The sequence below is a fragment of the Abramis brama genome (assembly GCF_963993115.1).
Source record: "Abramis brama genome assembly, chromosome: 9".
Taxonomy (NCBI): Eukaryota; Metazoa; Chordata; class Actinopteri; order Cypriniformes; family Leuciscidae; genus Abramis; species Abramis brama.
Genome location: NC_139971.1, coordinates 23,769,713 through 23,790,140, shown reverse-complemented (window position 1 = coordinate 23,790,140; position 20,428 = coordinate 23,769,713). Strand labels below are relative to the sequence as shown.

The 20,428-nt window shown below is 37.5% G+C and overlaps 1 protein-coding gene across 1 annotated transcript in view; it reads right to left on the bottom strand.

Moving 5' to 3' along the window:
- Positions 1-9,860: 9,860 nt before the first annotated feature.
- Positions 9,861-20,428, bottom strand: part of capn5a (calpain 5a) — a 28,202-nt gene continuing 17,634 nt past the window's right edge. Inside the window, exons 4-13 of the mRNA XM_084124324.1 lie at positions 20,137-20,345; positions 19,756-19,948; positions 19,115-19,308; positions 17,619-17,696; positions 15,828-16,023; positions 15,626-15,748; positions 14,466-14,662; positions 14,263-14,384; positions 12,922-13,058; positions 9,861-11,440 (exon numbers count right to left, since the gene is read on the bottom strand). Of these exons, the coding sequence (XP_083980450.1) occupies positions 11,258-11,440; positions 12,922-13,058; positions 14,263-14,384; positions 14,466-14,662; positions 15,626-15,748; positions 15,828-16,023; positions 17,619-17,696; positions 19,115-19,308; positions 19,756-19,948; positions 20,137-20,345 (1,632 nt within the window). The 3' untranslated portion in view covers positions 9,861-11,257. The remainder of the gene's footprint in view (positions 11,441-12,921; positions 13,059-14,262; positions 14,385-14,465; positions 14,663-15,625; positions 15,749-15,827; positions 16,024-17,618; positions 17,697-19,114; positions 19,309-19,755; positions 19,949-20,136; positions 20,346-20,428) is intronic.

Below are 20,428 nucleotides of genomic sequence, written 5' to 3'. Positions count from 1 at the left end.
GACAGACAACAAAAATGTGTGCTTGTGTGAGTGTGTGTGAACAAGAAAAACAAAAACCAGGGGCAGGTGATCCATGAAACAGACAGGACTGGTGATGGCCATAACAATCCTAGAGGTCCAGCATTGTTCTCACAAGCCGCTTCACTCAAGACAATAAAACATAATGAAAAGTTAGTATATACCAAAAAAAAATAATTAAATAAAAGTTGCTATAAAGGTGGCAGCGATTCATTACCGAACTCTTAGCTGACGAAGTCGCGCTAGCTAACTAGCTAGCAGGCAGTGCTTGAAAATTGGTTGAAACAACCGACATAAAATATAAATAATTACGCTGTGCATGTACAAATGAAGACCAGTATAAGCATCGCAAAGGGCCTCTGAAACAATATAGACAGTTGACAATTCAAAAGAGGTCGATATTTCAGCAACTTAACTCTGGAACAACTCGACGCGCAGCAATGTAAGTGAATGGTGTCCAAAGCCCAAATGACAATGTTTGGAACTATTCCGATCTTCAAATCCCGGAAGTAGGCGGTTAAAAGCGCCGCCATTTTTTACAACGGAGGTCTATGGGAGTGTCGCAACTCTTTCTCTCTATGGCTCTGGTCCTACCTTCTTTCCTTTGACTCCACCCATTCAAAGAACATGAGGGGGATGGGGGGAGGGGGGTATGGTACGACCGTTTGATTGACGCACTTACTGTCCAATGATTCTAGGTGGTCTTGGAAATGATTGGCTGGAGTTTTTCGAGTCCTGCCCGTTCAACAGATGATTAAATTGCTTAATTTTAATTTCAGTGCTTCTAACTCAGTGGCTGTAAGGGGGTTAGGAATAGGATTTCAAGTGATTTTGAAAAAATGGCCAAAAAAGAGAATTACATACCCCACCTTTAAGAACCAAGTAAACAGAAACAAACAATAACCATATCAAAAGCAAGAGCAGTAAAAAGCAATTAAAGTGTATAAAAAAGGAAAAAAAGGTAAAACAAACAAGACAATAGCAGCTGTAAACATTCTCATGCTAAATTATTCAGCCGTGGACGACCTGCCTCACATTTCCTCTATTTAACTTCCCTTTGACAACAGCTGACCTATGACCTCCTGATAAACATGATCTTTTTAAGCCATCTTTACCAAGACTATCTATCTATCTATCTATCTATCTATCTATCTATCTATCTATCTATCTATCTATCTATCTATCTATCTATCTATCTATTTCAAGTAACTAAAATGTTTTAGTTAACTCTGGTCCAGACTCTGGTGTAGTTCCTGTAAGTCTAGCTGTTTAATCTGGGCTGGACACGCAGGGGCGAACAGGATAAATGTGCTGAATAGAGCTGCATTCACATGGACATTAATATTTTACTGTCTAATTAAACCAGCTGACATCTGGGAATAAAGACTGCACACTCTGGATGCACGGGAGAGGGGTTAAACACACTAATAAATACGGGACTGGGTCCGTGTGTTGAAGAGCCACTACACATTTCTTTTCATTTCCCTCACAAAAAGTACTGTGGCGATACCATGGTATCAAATATCACGGTACTTTGATATGTACCAACTGAATGATGATGATGCATTTACATGACAACATAGAATAGCATAAGAATATCATACCATTCAAATTCTAATTAATTACATAATAAATAAAACAATTTTAGACTTGAACTAGAAAAAAAATGGAGGGGTGTCTATTACTTTCTAAGCATTTGAACTTCTTTAAAGGTTCTTCTCTGATTACATCAGGGTTGTGTTATCAACTAAAACCACGATGATGCCGTCTAAACAAATTTATCAACCCAAATCCAATTGACTAATCAATTAATCATTTCCAACTGTAAACTTAAGACATAAAAGCTGTCTGCATTTAACTGCTGTTGCATTTAACTGCTGTTGAATATATAAATAAAAATCTAAAAGAACAAACATGTTGAAAACTCCCTGTAAAATAACCTTTACTGTAAATAACATTAAAAAACACTTGTGGTGCCTCCTACTGAGATGGAGGCCTTCTTGTTTTCGTGTACAGGATATGTTTAAAACATGATTTGGATCAGGCCAATTTAAGAACTTCTTAGTCCAAAATCCACAGGGTGCCGATCTGATTCCTGTTCTGACCAATGACAGGACAGATTCAAGCGGCCAAAGAAAAATCTTAACGCCCAAAATACCAATAAAGGACTATTTTAAACCCACAGCTGATCTTTAGACTTATCTTTCATTGGTTAAGTAACAAGTTAGAGGTTTCACAGACACACTCTACACCCTGTATTCACACTGGAAACTGTGGATTTCCTATGACAGGATCCTTAAATTGTACTGGCTTCAAATATCAATGCATAATTAATTAGATGTTGCTGTCATTTTTTGGCAAGAAAACTCAACTGGAGAGCAAATTCTGACAAGCCAGAGGATAAACGAAATGCTGAAAAGCAAGAAAAACTTGCAAACCTCCATGCAATCTGTGTCTCGTCCTTGAGAAGACACTGTAATTTAGCATACATCAGACAAAATACTCCAATTTCACTGCTTACAGTCACCTCTATAAATCTAAGAAACACTCTGATAAACAGTAACGGCTGTGATAGTGAGTTTCAGAATGCTGTATAAAAAAAATATAAAAAACATAAAAACATAGCTTATTAAATGTAATTACTCCATCGTGCTATTTACAGATTTACTGATATACATCCACAAACAGGTATAGCAGCACTAATGACTAACTGTACAAGGGATACAGAATGAATTAATAAACAAACAAACAAACAAAGTGAAATGAAAGGGTAGAAAATGATTTCAGTAATAAGATTTAAACCTACATGAAGGACCAAACACTGGTCACTCACCACAACGCAGGAAAGACTCTGTTCTGTGTGTTTCCAGACATCCACAGGTGCGTCAGACGAGATGAAGAATGACTCTGGATGAAGAGCACAGGCCTGTGTGTCGTCTTCGGAGTGTGACACCTGCCTCCACTGCTGTATGAGGATGACTATCTAAGGGGATACCGACACTCTCCAGTCCTCCCCTTCACGGTCACTGATCCTTCACGGGGAGGGAGGAGTCAGGACAGACACAGAATGAGTGACAGGAGCGAGCAGGAGGCTCACGAGTCACGAGAGGTTAGACACGCACACACACACGGAGACACGCAATACGAAACATTCTCTAAACATGCAAGATATACACTAAATAAAAAGACGTCCAACAATCAAACTCTCAATGTAAATGAACAGCCAGTATTTTACAAGTAGGCCTAACTGTATTATAGATGAAAAGGTCACTGCTTTCCGGGCCGTTTGATTTGAGATCTGAAGTTTTACTGCAATGAAACCTGGAGATGACAAGTAGATTCTCTAGGATGTCTCTCATAACATAAGTCGGTTGTGGTAGGCTACATTTACTGAGATGTGCATGCATTTTTTTCCTCAAGTCTGCCATATTCATTACTTTCTTAAAAAGGAGTTATAAAAATAACATTTATTTAATCAAAAATACTGTAAATAGCCTACAATTTAAAATAACTGTCATTTATTCCTGTGAAGCAAAGCTGAAAATTCAGCATAATTTATCCAGTGTTCAGTGTCACACGATCCTTCAGAAATCATTCAGAATATCTTAATTATTCCAAACTTTTGACTGGATGTCAAGTGTATATGCTTACTAAACAGTACAAATTATTAAGTTAGGTTGTGGCGAATTTAAAAAATATAAATAAATAATAATAATAAATAAATAAATAAAAAATAATAATAAATAAAAAAAAAAAATATATATATATATATATATATATATATATGTGTGTGTGACGTGCTCAAATTTGTTGGTACCCTTACAGCTCATTGAAATTAATGGTTCATTCCTCTTGAAAAGAGATGAATTATTGCTTATTCTACAAAGATATTCTAAAATGGCCTGGACACATTTGTTGGTACCCCTTAGAAAAGATAATAGATAATTGCATTATAGTGATATTTCAAACTAATTAGTTTCTTTAATAAGTAGCGCACATGTCTCCAATCTTGTAATCAGTCATTCAGCCTATAAATAGAGAAAAGTAGTCATTGTGCTGTTTGGTATCATTGTGTGTACCACACTGAACATGGACCAGAGAAAGCAAAGGAGAGAGTTGTTGGAGGAACTCAGTCAGAAAAAATAATAGACAAGCATGGTAAAGGTAAAGGCTACAAGACCATCTCCAAGTAGCTTGATGTTCCTGTGACAACAGTTGCAAATATTATTCAGAAGTTTAAGGTCCATAGAACTGTAGCCAACCTCACTGGGCGCGGCCGCAAGAGGAAAATCGACCGCAGACTGAACAGAAGGATAGTGCGAATAGTAGAAAAAGAACCAAAGAGAAGCTGAACTCCAAGGTGAAGGTACATCAGTTTCTGATCGCACCATCCATCGCTTTTTGAGCAAAAGTGAGCTACATGGAAGAAGACCCAGGAGGACTCCACTTTTGAAAGAAAAACGCCAAACTGGAATTTGATCAAATGCATATTGAAAAGCCACAATCCTTCTGGGAGAATGTCCTTTGGACAGATGAGTCAAAACTGGAGCTTTTTGGCAAGTCACATCAGCCCTATGATCACAGACGAAAAAATCAAGCTTTCAAAGAAAAGAACACACAGTGAAACATGGAGGAGGCTTGGTTATGTTTTGGGGCTGATTTGCTGCGTCTGGCACAGGGTGCCTTGAATCTGTGCAGGGCACAATGAAATCTCAAGACTATCAAGGCATTCTGGAGTGAAACGTACTGCCCAGTGTCAGAAAGCTCTGTCTCAGTCGTAGGTCATGGGTCCTCCAACAGGATAATGACCCAAAACACACAGCTAAAATCACCCAAGAATGGATAAGAACAAAACATTGGACTATTCTGAAGTGGCCTTCTATGAGTCCTGATCTGAATCCTATTGAACATCTATGGAAAGAGCTGAAACTTGCTGTCTGGAGAAGGCACCCATCAAACCTGAGACAGCTGGAGCAGTTTGCTCAGGAAGAGTGGGCCAAACTACCTGTTAACAGATGCAGAAGTCTCATTGAGAGCTACAGAAAACGTTTGATCGCCGTGATTGCCTCTAAAGGTTGTGCTACAAAATATTAGGTTAGGGATCCCATCATTTTTATTATTTACAATATAAAACAAAGCAAAGTCTGATTTCTATTAAATATGAAATATACAATGGTGGATGCCAATTACTTTTGTCAGTTTTAAGTTATTTCAGAGAAAATTTGTAGAAAATTGTGCAAAATCGTTTTTTGTGGAAGGGTACCAACAAATTTGAGCATGTCTGTATATACATATATACATATACACACACACATACATACGCATGTATGTATGTATGTATGTATGTATGTATGTGTGTGTATGTACATATATATACACTCACCTAAAGGATTATTAGGAACACCATACTATTACTGTGTTTGACCCCCTTTCGCCTTCAGAACTGCCTTAATTCTACGTGGCATTGATTCAACAAGGTGCTGAAAGCATTCTTTAGAAATGTTGGCCCATATTGATAGGATAGCATCTTGCAGTTGATGGAGATTTGTGGGATGCACATCCAGGGCACGAAGCTCCCGTTCCACCACATCCCAAAGGTGCTCTATTGGGTTGAGATCTGGTGACTGTGGGGGCCATTTTAGTACAGTGAACTCATTGTCATGTTCAAGAAACCAATTTGAAATGATTCAAGCTTTGTGACATGGTGCATTATCCTGCTGGAAGTAGCCATCAGAGGATGGGTACATGGTGGTCATAAAGGGATGGACATGGTCAGAAACAATGCTCAGGTAGGCCGTGGCATTTAAACGATGCCCAATTGGCACTAAGGGGCCTAAAGTGTGCCAAGAAAACATCCCCCACACCATTACACCACCACCACCAGCCTGCACAGTGGTAACAAGGCATGATGGATCCATGTTCTCATTCTGTTTACGCCAAATTCTGACTCTACCATCTGAATGTCTCAACAGAAATCGAGACTCATCAGACCAGGCAACATTTTTCCAGTCTTCAACTGTCCAATTTTGGTGAGCTCATGCAAATTGTAGCCTCTTTTTCCTATTTGTAGTGGAGATGAGTGGTACCCGGTGGGGTCTTCTGCTGTTGTAGCCCATCCGCCTCAAGGTTGTGCGTGTTGTGGCTTCACAAATGCTTTGCTGCATACCTCGGTTGTAACGAGTGGTTATTTGAGTCAAAGTTTCTCTTCTATCAGCTTGAATCAGTCGGCCCATTCTCCTCTGACCTCTAGCATCAACAAGGCATTTTCGCCCACAGGACTGCCGCATACTGGATGTTTTTCCCTTTTCACACCATTCTTTGTAAACCCTAGAAATGGTTGTGCGTGAAAATCCCAGTAACTGAGCAGATTGTGAAATACTCAGACCGGCCCGTCTGGCACCAACAACCATGCCACGCTCAAAATTGCTTAAATCACCTTTCTTTCCCATTCTGACATTCAGTTTGGAGTTCAGGAGATTGTCTTGACCAGGACCACACCCCTAAATGCATTGAAGCAACTGCCATGTGATTGGTTGATTAGATAATTGCATTAATGAGAAATTGAACAGGTGTTCCTAATAATCCTTTAGGTGAGTGTATATATATATATATATATATATATATATATATATATATGTGTGTATATATATATGTATATATATATATATGTATATGTATATATATGTATATGTATATGTATATATATATACAGTGAGGAAAATAAGTCTTTGAACACCCTGCTATTTTGCAAGTTCTCCCACTTGGAAATCATGGAGGGGTCTGAAATTGTCATCGTTGGTGCATGTCCACTGTGAGAGACATAATCTAAAAAAAAAAATCCAGAAATCACAATACATGATTTTTTAACTATTTATTTGTATGATACAAATATGATAGCTGCAAATAAGTATTTGAACACCTGTCTATCAGCTATAATTCTGACCCTCAAAGACCTGTTAGTCTGCCTTTAAAATGTCCACCTCCACTCCATTTATTATCCTAAATTAGATGCACCTGTTTGAGGTCGTTAGCTGCATAAAGACACCTGTCCACCCCATACAATCAGTAAGAATCCAACTACTAACATGGCCAAGACCAAAGAGCTGTCCAAAGACACTAGAGACAAAATTGTACACCTCCACAAGGCTGGAAAGGGCTACGGGGAAATTGCCAAGCAGCTTGATGAAAAAAGGTCCACTGTTGGAGCAATCATTAGAAAATGGAAGAAGCTAAACATGACTGTCAATCTCCCTCGGACTGGGGCTCCATGCAAGATCTCACCTCGTGGGGTCTCAATGATCCTAAGAAAGGTGAGAAATCAGCCCAGAACTACACGGGAGGAGCTGGTCAATGACCTGAAAAGAGCTGGGACCACCGTTTCCAAGGTTACTGTTGGTAATACACTAAGACGTCATGGTTTGAAATCATGCATGGCACGGAAGGTTCCCCTGCTTAAACCAGCACATGTCAAGGCCCGTCTTAAGTTTGCCAATGACCATTTGGATGATCCAGAGGAGTCATGGGAGAAAGTCATGTGGTCAGATGAGACCAAAATATAACTTTTTGGTCATAATTCCACTAAACGTGTTTGGAGGAAGAAGAATGATGAGTACCATCCCAAGAACACCATCCCTACTGTGAAGCATGGGGGTGGTAGCATCATGCTTTGGGGGTGTTTTTCTGCACATGGGACAGGGCGACTGCACTGTATTAAGGAGAGGATGACCGGGGCCATGTATTGCGAGATTTTGGGGAACAACCTCCTTCCCTCAGTTAGAGCATTGAAGATGGGTCGAGGCTGAGTCTTCCAACATGACAATGACCCGAAGCACACAGCCAGGATAACCAAGGAGTGGCTCTGTAAGAAGCATATCAAGGTTCTGGCGTGGCCTAGCCAGTCTCCAGACCTAAACCCAATAGAGAATCTTTGGAGGGAGCTCAAACTTCGTGTTTCTCAGCGACAGCCCAGAAACCTGACTGATCTAGAGAAGATCTGTGTGGAGGAGTGGGCCAAAATCCCTCCTGCAGTGTGTGCAAACCTGGTGAAAAACTACAGGAAACGTTTGACCTCTGTAATTGCAAACAAAGGCTACTGTACCAAATATTAACATTGATTTTCTCAGGTGTTCAAATACTTATTTGCAGCTGTATCATACAAATAAATAGTTAAAAAATCAAACATTGTGATTTCTGGATTATTTTTTTTTAGATTATGTCTCTCACAGTGGACATGCACCTACGATGACAATTTCAGACCCCTCCATGATTTCTAAGTGGGAGAACTTGCAAAATAGCAGGGTGTTCAAATACTTATTTTCCTCACTGTATATATATATATATATATATATATATATAGACTTTCAGCTGTTTGCAATGAACAATTGCAACACAACAAAAGTTTCAAGTGGTGTCCCCAAATTCAACTGAAAATGCAACTTTTAATGACTTCTGGAGTCTCAAAATTATTTAATCCCCTGAATAGAATTCCTCACAACAGCACTAATCTGCAAAACAAATGTTGTGTAAAGCACAACTGATGCAACTTATCAAGGGCTTCATTAGTTGCACCAGGTGTGCTGGAGCTAGAACACATGAAATATCTGAACTGGCTAGGTTTGTTGAGTGTCACTTTGACTGCATGTTAGAAATATGGTACAAAAGAATGGTCCAAAAAGTTAAGAGAAGATATCATCACCCTTCACAAACAATGAGCAGGATATAAAAAGATAGCAAAGGCACTAAATGTTCCTAGAGACACCACTGGAAGCATAGTTCGCAAATTCAAAGTTAAAGGAAAAGTGGTTACACTACATGGACGGGGCAGAAAAAGGAAGGTATCAACATCTGTAACCAGATTTCTGAGAAGGCAGGTTCAGAAAAACCCTAGTGAGACTACAAAAGACCTGCAGCAAGACTTGGTGGCAACAGGCACTGAGGTTTCAGCTGCACAGTAAGGTGTGTACTAAACCATGCCAGAACTCCAAGACGTACACCACCCAAAAGCACAAGTCAAGTCGGCTCAAATTTGCTCAAAATCATATAAATAAGCCACAGAAGTTTGGGGATTCTGTTCTGTGGAGCGATGAAACAAAACTGGAACTTCTCGCCCTGGATCAGCATTATGTCTGGAGGAAGAAGAATGAAGCACATGCTGAAACGAACACCCTGCCTACAGTTAAGCATGTTGGGGGCTCAGTGATCTTCTGGCACTGGAAACCTGCAGCATGTGGAAGACAAGATGGATTCATTGAAGTATCAGGAAATCCTAGGAGAAAACATCATGCCATCAGTAAGGAAGCTGAAGCTCGGGCGTCATTGAACCTTCCAACAGGACAATGATCCCAAACATTTTCCACCAAGGCTCGATTTCAGAAGAAGTCCTGGAAGATTCTACAGTGGCCATCACAGTCACCTGACTCGAACCCCATAGAAGATCTCTGGTGGTATTTGAAGAAGGCGGTTGCAGCCCGCAAACCCAAGAATATTACTGAACTGGAGGCATTGCTCATGAGGAATGGGCTAAGATTCCTCAGAAACGTTGCCTGGTGTCTGGTTATACATCTCGTTTGCAGCAGATCATAACAGTAAAAGGGTGTTCTACTAAGTACTAAAGATGCTTGCAATGAAGGGTTGAATAATTTTGAGACTGCAGAAGTGATTAAAAGTTGCATTTTCAGTTGAATTTGGGGAAACCACAGCTATTTCATTACTTTTGTTAGATTTGTTCATTGCAAACAGCTGAAAGTCTCTCTCTCTCTCTCTCTATATATATATACACAAGTTTTACATGATCATGACCCTGTTCAAAACTTGTGCAAGAAAAAGAATTACAGGCAAATAACTGAACATTCAATTAAACTTTATTTCATTTTGTGAAATAGTGAGAAAATCAGTCAAAATATACAAAAAAAAAACAAAAATCTTCACAGAATATGATCAAGATTTCTTTGGCTATTTTTCCCATTCTGATAAGGCACATCTATTCATCTGTAAACAACAACAGGCACTGCACGGAAAGATATTGTAAAACTTAGACATGAAATGAAAATAATTCATAGTGATTGTAAAATGGCACAGATGTAAAAAGTGTCTTGGCATTTTGTATCAAAAAAAAGAAAAAGAAAAAAAGAATAATTTTTGAATTTGGCTTGATGATGACATCATTTAGTTTTTGAAGTTTGTTTATGACTATTATTAGTGTGTGAAGAGGTAGAAAATTACCAAATCAAAATATTTATATAATGTATAATAAAAAAAAAAAAAAAAAAAAAAAAAATATATATATATATATATATTAAAACACAAGTACATTAGTTTTGCATGTTACCATTCGAAACACAATTAATAAAAAAAAAAAGAAAATAAAAAAAAAGGCAAAACCCCACAACCTGAGTGAAGTGCTTCTCACTTTCTGATGACATACTGACACCTGGTGGCTATAATTAGTCTTTACACTGTGTAGATAATAACCTCTCAAGGGGTGGTTAACATCATATAGTAAACAATATTTATAGTAGAATATTTATATTTAATGTTTAAAATCATATAGAACAGCTGTATGGCTCTAAAACAGATTTGTATGTATTATACATTAGCTGTTCTTTAAACAGGGACATTTTCACATGTCTGTCTGATACCTTCACTTCGAAGACCATGTTAAACAAATGAATCCTGGATTCTGGTAAACACATGAAAACCCCTGATAAAACACTACAAATTTGGAGAAATGTTTCATTTCACCAAATCATGACAAACTTGGCACATGTTCATAAAAAATCAACACTAGATTATGGCAAATATTTAAAGGAGAAAAATACATAAAAAGTAATGCCCTCCATATTTAAACATTTAGTGTAAACGGAGATTAAACAGAAAAAAGTCCTTTACCTTCCATTACTGATTGTTTGGCCAAATTGTGTTATACAAATATGAAACTGAAATTCATTACTACATATCTGCACTACCTTACCTTAATAGTGGCGAGAGGAATTAGATAAATGCATATACAGCATGCCATTTCATATAGTGATGGATGCATGTCCTATAATATCCGATATATATATTTCCAAGACAAACACAATAGGAAGCACCTAATACCAGGAAATGACAGCTTTAAGGTGTAAAAAGTGCAAGTACATTTTCCTTCCAAGAAACATTCTCAAAAGAAAAAAAATGACTGTAAATACATGTGTAATACACCAGATAAAGTACCACAGGAACAGCGTGACCGTGAGGGACGTCAGATGTTGGTCAGGACGTCGCTGGTACTGAGGCTCACCGAGACGAGACCCGGGAGGTCATTGTTCTGCCGGTTTCCTTTGTCCCGCAGGTGAAGTGTGTGAAGCTGCTGCAGGTCAGACAGGTCACCGCTCAAGGTCGCCTGACCCATGAACGAGTCCTTCAGAAGGTTCTTGTTGTAGATCTGACAGACACAACAAAAAGGTAAACAAAGACTTGAGAATAACAGGCAGATTACAGAGGAGGGAAACTCCATTCATCATGACAATAGTTATGACAATAGTTATGTTTCCATCCATTTATTTTTATGTGAATTTTGGGATATCACAAACGCTGGATAGAAACGCCAAGATGCAAATAAGTTGTAAAAATGCAGATAAAAAATATATGGGCTCAAATGAGGCAGATCATTTTTTTATACAATAACCCGACATGCGCATAAAATATGATGGAAACATGATTACCGAATAAAATCCCTTGATGCGCATTCAAATACCCAGAATGGTCTTACACGATTGCATTCCCAAACACCAAGCATGTAAACAATATAACATGAGAGCATTTTAGGGCTGGACCCGAATATTCGTTCAGTGGGTTGGTATTTGATGTTCAATTTTGGGATTCGAATATTCGTTTTTTTATTTGTTGTTTTTTTTCGCACACCTGGCATCCCCCTCGAAACGGTTCTCATTCGCGCTTCAGTGTTTACACTATAAAATCTGGCGAAATACAATACTCTTTTTACAATTATCTTATATAGCCTAGCCGTTTTTATAAGGATGGACAGTTGAAGGAACCCAACCTCGTTATACTTAATAAATATATTTGCTTCTTCTAAGCCAACTGAAGTGTTCCCTACAACTGGAGTATTCTCTGTCTAGAGAGTGTGCGTGAGCTTGTATTTTGGGTTAAGCTGTGTTGCTTTGAAATTGTGGAAAATAGAATAATAGAAAAAAAATGTATAAGCCTTTTTCGCTATTTAGGGCTGTGTCGGTAAACTTGACAACTGCACCACCGCAGTGGCCGAGTAGCACCGGCGGTGGTCCGCCAAAACACATTTTTTTTGTATATGAATGCTGTTTAACATGATTATGACACGAGTGAAGCACAAAGCTTTGTTGACAAAATAAAGAATAGGTTAGCAATGTTACATCGCAGCCATGGAAACATTTTGATTCATGACGAAAGAGTTGTGCGTGAGCCCATAAATTTAAGCTTTTTGAAATATTTAACTTTATTATATTATTTAAGTTACCATTATTTATTGATATTTATTTCAATGCTTTACATGCTTTAGTGTGTTAATTGTTTCATTGACGGAAGTGCTCAAATAAACATGCGCGTCTATTACAAAATGGATATTTGAGCTTCGTTTATTATAATTTTTTTATTTCCCTCCTCAAAAAATAGTATTCGGACCAGCCCTACAGCTTTTATTGCATATTTATGATGTATAGGGGAAAAAAGCCACAGTGGCTTTCCCGATTGCAGCAACTTCCATTTTTATTCGATATTTTGCTCCGATTTCCCAGGAAGTTTTGTTCTCTTAAACAGATGGGATGGAAACGGTGCTTTAATTGCAAATGTTTTATGCGATATTCCAGTTTTGCGCGATGGAATTTTGTGGATGGAAACAGCTACAACTGATTCCTAAAAGACTGTCACCTGAATGCAGATCGGCTCTTTCGGCTTCTTCCTGTAGAAAACAGCCTTCACGTCAAATTCTGGGCTCTGTGTGTCTTTGTGCACCGTAGAACGAACCTTCTCTCCCTCACAGCTGATGATGACGTACGGATCAGACGCTGAAACAACAGGAAAACTCAGCCATTCAAAAACATCAAACTACTGGGTCAGTTTATTCACAAATCGTTAGCCTCATAGCATAAGCTCATAGCTCATAGCCAAGTATTTTTTTTTTTAAATATGACAGGCAATTATGCTATGAGGCTAACGAAATACAAGATCTGAATGCACTTATTTTCAATTATACACATGTTGGTAACTGTCTTATTAAAAGCTAAACATTTTTCAAAGAAATTTAGTAGTAATAAGTAGTTTGGCATTGAGTTGTCATGTGACATGCAAATCCTGAAATAGGAAATGACAGAGAACACAGCTGTAGAGTCTTATGACTGTCTCAAAGTTTCTTAAAATATCAGATAATTTGATCTTTTATGGTATTGCTCAAGATTTGTTCGATTAAAATCGCATAAATACAATAAAAGTATTTATAATAATATAAATTTGATAGATTAAAGCAAGTACACTTCTATTCAAATGTTTTTTGAAAGACAAAAAAACTTTTCAGAATTATCAAAGAATTTTGAAAAAATATATCACAGCTTCCACAAAAAATATGAAGACTGGAGTAATGATGCTAAAAATTCAGCTTTGCATCACATAAATAAATTACAATTGAAAATATAAATCACATAGAAAACAGTTATTTAAAATTTTAATAATATTTCACAATATTACAGTTTTTACTGTATTTTTATCAAATAAATGCAGGCTTGATGAGCATAAGAGATTTCTTTAAAAAAACATTAAAACATCTTACAGACCCCAAACATTTGAATGCTAGACTAGTGTACAGTGACATGCATTTCAGTTATCAGAAAAATATTGGATTATTTTACAATATTTTTGTAGTTATTTAAAAATGGTTGTAAATGTTTCAAAACAATTTCAAAAGTGCTTCAAAGCAAACATGCTTGAAAAATGTTTAAAACATTTACAAGCCTTTTTTTATTTAATGTGTAAAAATGTCAAGTGCATATAATAACAAATATGAAAAAAAAAACTTGGCATATGCATTTTGAACTAGACTCTCCCCCCCCCCCCATTTTATACAACTTAGTTGTTCTTACATGTATCATGAACATGCTTGATTTGTTCAGAACTATCATATTTGATCTCTTTACGATATTTGGAAGACACTGTTATCCAGAGCATTTCTATAAGGTGTGTTGTGTAAAAAAAGAGAGAGAACATGACATGACTTACATCCATCTGCGTCCTGAGCCTTGAGTCCGTCTGCTCTGTGGACGTGCACCTGTGTGACCAGCTTTGGATACCCACAACACCCCGTCCAACACGTCTGGGGCGGCTCGTCTTCTGTCAGCTCCCTTAAAACCACACAATCTTCATCGATGCATTCGTTATTCATAATGAAAAAAGAAAATAATGTCCAATATATTACGTATTACTTGCAGGCGGAAGGTACATCCGTGAAGATACGCAACAGGAAGTCTCCCTGCAGGTTGGGTTCAAAGGTCGTGGGAATGATGACATAGCGGCCCTCCTTCAGGTCCTTGCGCAGAAAGACGCTACGGGAGTTAATGTAGATGGAGCTGCCCACCGTCTTCTGAATGCTGTGCATGCGGTACGTCCGGTTGAGCTCCACCTATCAGAGAGCACATCTCGCTCAAACAGGTGTGCATGTATGCATACTCCCAACGTTTTTTCCCCACTTCTGTCACCTGATGGAGTTTGGGTTCCTTGCCAATGTCACCTTTCGGCTTGCTTAGTTAAAGTTGTTAAAGACATTTATCGATTTTAAATTATCGATTTAACTGCACTGACACTTTTGGGTGAGAACAAAACTTTGAAAACTGAATTGAGCTGAATAATGGCACTAATTTTGCAATATCAACACTGTTATTGAACTGAATCGAACATTGTTTCCATCCAAAGTTGCCAATTTAACGTGTGCAAAATTAGAATATTGCATAAAACATTTGTGAATAAAGCACCGTTTCCATCAAATGTGTTCAAGAGAACAAAATCATCACTTCCTGTGAAATTGACAAAATATCTGTAATAAATGTTTTTTTAAGTTGCTGCAGTTGGGAAAGCCACTGTGTACACTGTGTGTACATCATTAATTATTTGCGTCTCTGGTTATCCAGTTATCCAGTCACATCCTCTGTTGAGTTCTTTGAGCATGTTGCGCATCGAGGGATTTATTCAGTAATTGTGTTTCCATTATATTCATTTTTTATGCACATTTTTAAAATGTATGCGCATATTGGTGTTTCTATCCAGCGTTTTTTATGCAATATCCCAAAATGTGCATAAAATAGCTATTGAACAGACTCGAATAATGACATTGTCTTCTGTAGAGCTGCTTATAGCTGAATTGAACTCGTTTCATAATTGATGACCTTTACAATGTTATTGAACTGAATAGATTCAACATTGCACTGACTCAACCTGAATGATGACACTAATGTCTTTTTAGAGTTGCTTTATGGCAGATTTTGAATTTGCCATTCATTCTGATCTTTTCCGGTTTATGACTGTTATGAAGCTGCTTTGAAATAATGTGTATTTAAAGTGCTATACAAATAAAGGGGACTTGACATACTTTTTGGATATCAAAGCCGATGGCCACGTTCTCTCCTTTCCCTTCTTTGGATCGAGTTCTCTTGTCCTGCTGCTGTAGGCAGATCAAAACTTCATCCTCTGGCTTCGTCACGTCAAACACGTACTGAAAAACACAGTGACACAGCTCTTCAGTACACGACACATCTACACCACAAACACGCACTTATGAATGAGTGTCGCACCTGTGGGTTCTGGAGGAACGTGGCTTTGTGGTTAACGCAGCCTCCACATCGGTTCCTTAAAGGGTCGTCGTGGCGACACCAGGAGCCTCGCATCACTTCCTCTTCCCAGGTCTTGTGGATGCTCAAGTACGACGTATTAATCAAGCGGCACAGAATCAGGTCTGTGAAATACTTACAGAAATCATCAAAATCCATCCTGAGAGAGGAAAGATTAAGACACAGCAGTACGATAAAAAAAGACCATCAATAACAAGACAATGACAATATTGAAGAGTTTTGAGGAGTTTCAGTTTGAGTCCACGAGCTGATTCTAAAATAAAAGGCTTGATTGCATACTTTACATCCATAAATTCAGCTTTAAATGAAAGTTAAACAATATGCAGTACAGCCTGCGGTTGATTACCACAGAAAATATCAACTTATCTATTTTGGAAATAAAATGAATTTAATTTAGGCAAAATTAACGTGTTAACACATGCAAGTTCAGTTTAACAAAAAAACACAAAAATGCCCATTATGTCAAGTATCCTTATAAGCACAGTCTTAAATTAGCTGAATGAAGTCTTAAATGAACGTAAAGAGTTGTGAGAAAATGGGATGTGTATCAGATCAGAGTCATGTGAGTCAGGTCTTAAAGTGACAGCAGCCTAATAAACCCACTTCTGTCTGTCATTAAGGACAATAAAAGAACAAAGGAAAAAGAGAAAATTACTCGCTGCTCTTGACTGAATAACTTTTGTAGCTTTAATAAGGATTCATCTATATTTAATTTATAATTTATGCAGTAAAAACTGTTAAGTGTTTGATAACTTTATTCAATTTCTGTATATATCCTTTCTGTTAGACCTACCTGAAAATCTTAAAACACTGTTTACAAGGTTATATGGCTCAAAAACAATGAAAACAAGCGCAAATCAAAATCTGAACCAGTCTGACTGGGTCAACAGAAAAAAACTTGAGCCCTGATATATTGAAGGACACAGGTAAATGTGACATTTATTATAAAGGGTTTATGAGAAGATTATTTTAAGTTCACTTAAAAACGTTATAAGTTGTTATATTTTTAAAAAGCCTAATAAAATGTTAAAATTGATAGCTTTTAATTATACTGTAATGCTGAATGCCTATAATGGCTAAAATTGAGGGGGGAAAAAAACTATTTCATAGAGACCATCAGTAGCAGTATTGGTATCGGTGATACTGACCTTTGTTCATAAAAAATGCCATTAAACAAATACTTAAACTTTAATGTTAGGTGTGCTTAATCACGATTAATTACAGAAAAATGTGTGATTTAATAAATAAAATGGGATATTTCAACACAATAAACAATAAAATACACACTATTTTGAAAAGTATAGTCGCAAAACGTTATGCATGTTCAAATATGACTAATGCAATAAAACTAACTTTGTGTGAAAAGGTACATGCAATGCAACGTGATGTTGTAAAAATTTTCAGTGCTCCTGTCATGACTATGTAAACCAAGTAAACCTAGTAACTTTCATATGATGCGTGCAAAGATGTCGGAACAGGAGGATAACATTTATTTTTGCACTGAAGAATTAGCGCTGTAATCAAATACAAGCTTCACATTTCTGCTTTTAAAACCTTTTTTAATGCTCTACTGACAAGCTGAATGACGCAAAATGATTTTCTGTGGTTATCGACACCATGTCACAGATGGAGCTTAAGTTGGATTTGATCAGAATATTCCTTTGTTTAACAGATTTTCTGATTGTCCTTCACAATTTTTAATGCACAAAGTCCTGAAACACAGCAAAATCTCACCAGAACTCGCCATCATCCTCCACGGTCACACCCAACCGCTCTCGCTCACCCTTACTGACTCTCTTCCACTCTTCTGAGCTACAGATTCAGAGACAAACAGAAATGGATTCAGAAAAAAAAAACATTAGTGTGGTAATTCAATTTCCACTGTAATAAAGAATAATAATAATAAAATTGACAAATATGCCTGCTAACAACGCATTTCACAAATGGCTCTGGTAACTGAAAATGTTTGCTTTTGCATTTTTGCTTTGATTTCGATCCCAGATTAATTTGGTGATTTTTTTTTTAATATGCATTAAATAAAAATCCCCACACATGACATACAGGAAAAAAAAAATATCATGGCCACAAATTAATAATTAATTACCTTGTTTAATTAATTTGTTCCCTTGTTTTAGAAACGAGGAAACAAATTAGTACAACGTGGCCACGATTTCCTGAAACGAGGGAAGTCATGGAAACAAATTCTTAATTCGTGGCTACAAAATTGTCTGCATATCATGTGCGGGGCTTTGTAAAATACTGTATTACAAATGTAAAAATTAGGTTTCCTTCAAATGTATGTCATCAAAATGTATGATTGATTGTCCCTCCCACATAAAAATGTAATTAGTAACTCAAATTTAATGAACAATATGACTCTGTACTACATTAAAATATAATTATTTTAATGGATTGACAATGTAAGCATGATAAAAAAAAAAGTATGTAAATACATTAATATGGAATTAAATGTATGTTATAAGGTCCCAGCATGGTCTTTCTGTCCAACAAGTGGTTTTTGGTTGAAGACCCCTGATTTAGAGCATTCTCTCTCACATTTAAATCTGATTTTCACTTGCACAGTGAACACGATCAGAATAAACTCAAAGACAATTGCTGTATTTGCATGAACAAAAAATGATTTAGTGCACCTTTACAATACTGAATACGACACCTGATGTTCAGTTTGTCCTCCAGTAGGAGGCAGCATGAGCACAAAAACACACAGAGCATTTAAAACATTCACAATCGTTGGTTTGAAACAAAGCGTCTCTGTGTCAGCATATTTCCTGTTTTTTCCATTGCATCTTTTTTTTTTTTACATGGTTGCATGTGCATTATGCATGGTACACAATAACGTTTATACTTTAATCCTTTTTCATTTATGAAGCATGTTTTGATTTAAATAATTTCTCTTCCTAATTGTTTAGGAAATGTTAGTATTAGGCAAATGCTTTCTACCAAATGGGAAATTTGTTTAGATGATCATTTGAAGTGTCTCTAGTTGCAAATCAAACTATTTACATCAAGGAAGGCCAGGGAAAATTCCAGCTCAAAGTTTCCTTTCCTATTGCACAAACAACGCTGACAGTTCAAATGCAGAAAACACTGTAATGAATTTAGTCTCCTGTAGTTGTGCAAATTTATGCATGAACATCATGCAGACATGCTTGTGTACCGTCTGCTTTAACGATAAACCACACACTAACAGCTTGCAGATGTTCACAAACCTGTCGCTCCAAGCTCCATTCCACTCTCTCTGACCCCATGGGTTCCTCATACGGATCATGGAGAGCTTCTCTGATTTGAAGAAGGCCAGCAGGCCGGTGCCCAGACGTACCTTACGCACGTCAGTTACAGCATACGCGTGACCTTTGACCAGGCCGCAGTCTAAACGGGCCTCCATGTCCGCCTGAGTGGTCGCCTACAGAAAAGAGAATCCAAACAGTGTGAAAACATGAGACTGGATGGCATGAAACTTGAGTTCATCATATTTCTTGTTGCATTAAACACAAATGCATTTGTTTTATGAGGAGTTTCAGTTTGAGTCAATGAGCTGAACTTTAATTGGCCATTGCATACTAATTAAAAAAGCTTTAAATGAAAGTTAAACTCTGTGTACAGCACCTGTGGCATGCTGTTGATTACCCATTTTGAAGAAAATTAAAATAATAAATAGAAATTGTGTTTACAGTAACGCACGTATAATGGACGTCTATGAGGCAGGACATTACAACAGAATAAACAATAAAATACACACTGTATTGAAAAGTATAGTCACGAAACATGCATATTCCAATATGACTAGTGCAATAAAAGACATTTCTTATTGCATGAAACACAAATGCATGCGACTTGACATCAAACTCACTTTAATGGAGCAGCTGATCAGGCCTCCTCTGTTGTGGACCTTCAGAACACGCTCGAACAGCTGATGACGGGCCTCTTCCTCCTGGTTAAACTTCCCTTCCAGTAGATCCATGGGCTCGGATACACCGCCAGTGAAATCCACCAGAGCATCACCTGTGTTGCCACCATCCAAAGCCTCATAACATCCACATAACCTGATAAATGAGGGATCAGATAAACGAACCAGTTTAGTAAAGGACATCATTGAAACATACTAATATGAAACATTTCTTATTATTATCATCATCATCATCAACCTATATCTGATATATCCCTCCAAGTGTCTGCTAGCTTCATTCAATAAGGCATTTTTCTTTCTGTTTATACTGGTCGTGGTACTTACTTGGCATAGGCTTTCTCCACCAGAGCACTCCAGAACTCATTACTGTCATTGGAGTGGCAGTAGATGAGCTTCCCGTTTGCGGTTGGCAGTCGGTCATCAACGACGACGTCCACCCATTCCCCAAAACGCCAGAACCGAAAATGAAAAATCCCAGCATAGCTCTCCGGTTTCTCCTTCTCCCATTCCTGGTCCTTCCAATCAGGAATAACCTATAAACAGCAAAATACAGTTTTTTTTTATAACTGGAGTCAACTTAACCTTATACTTACAGACCTGATGTAGATCAGAAAAT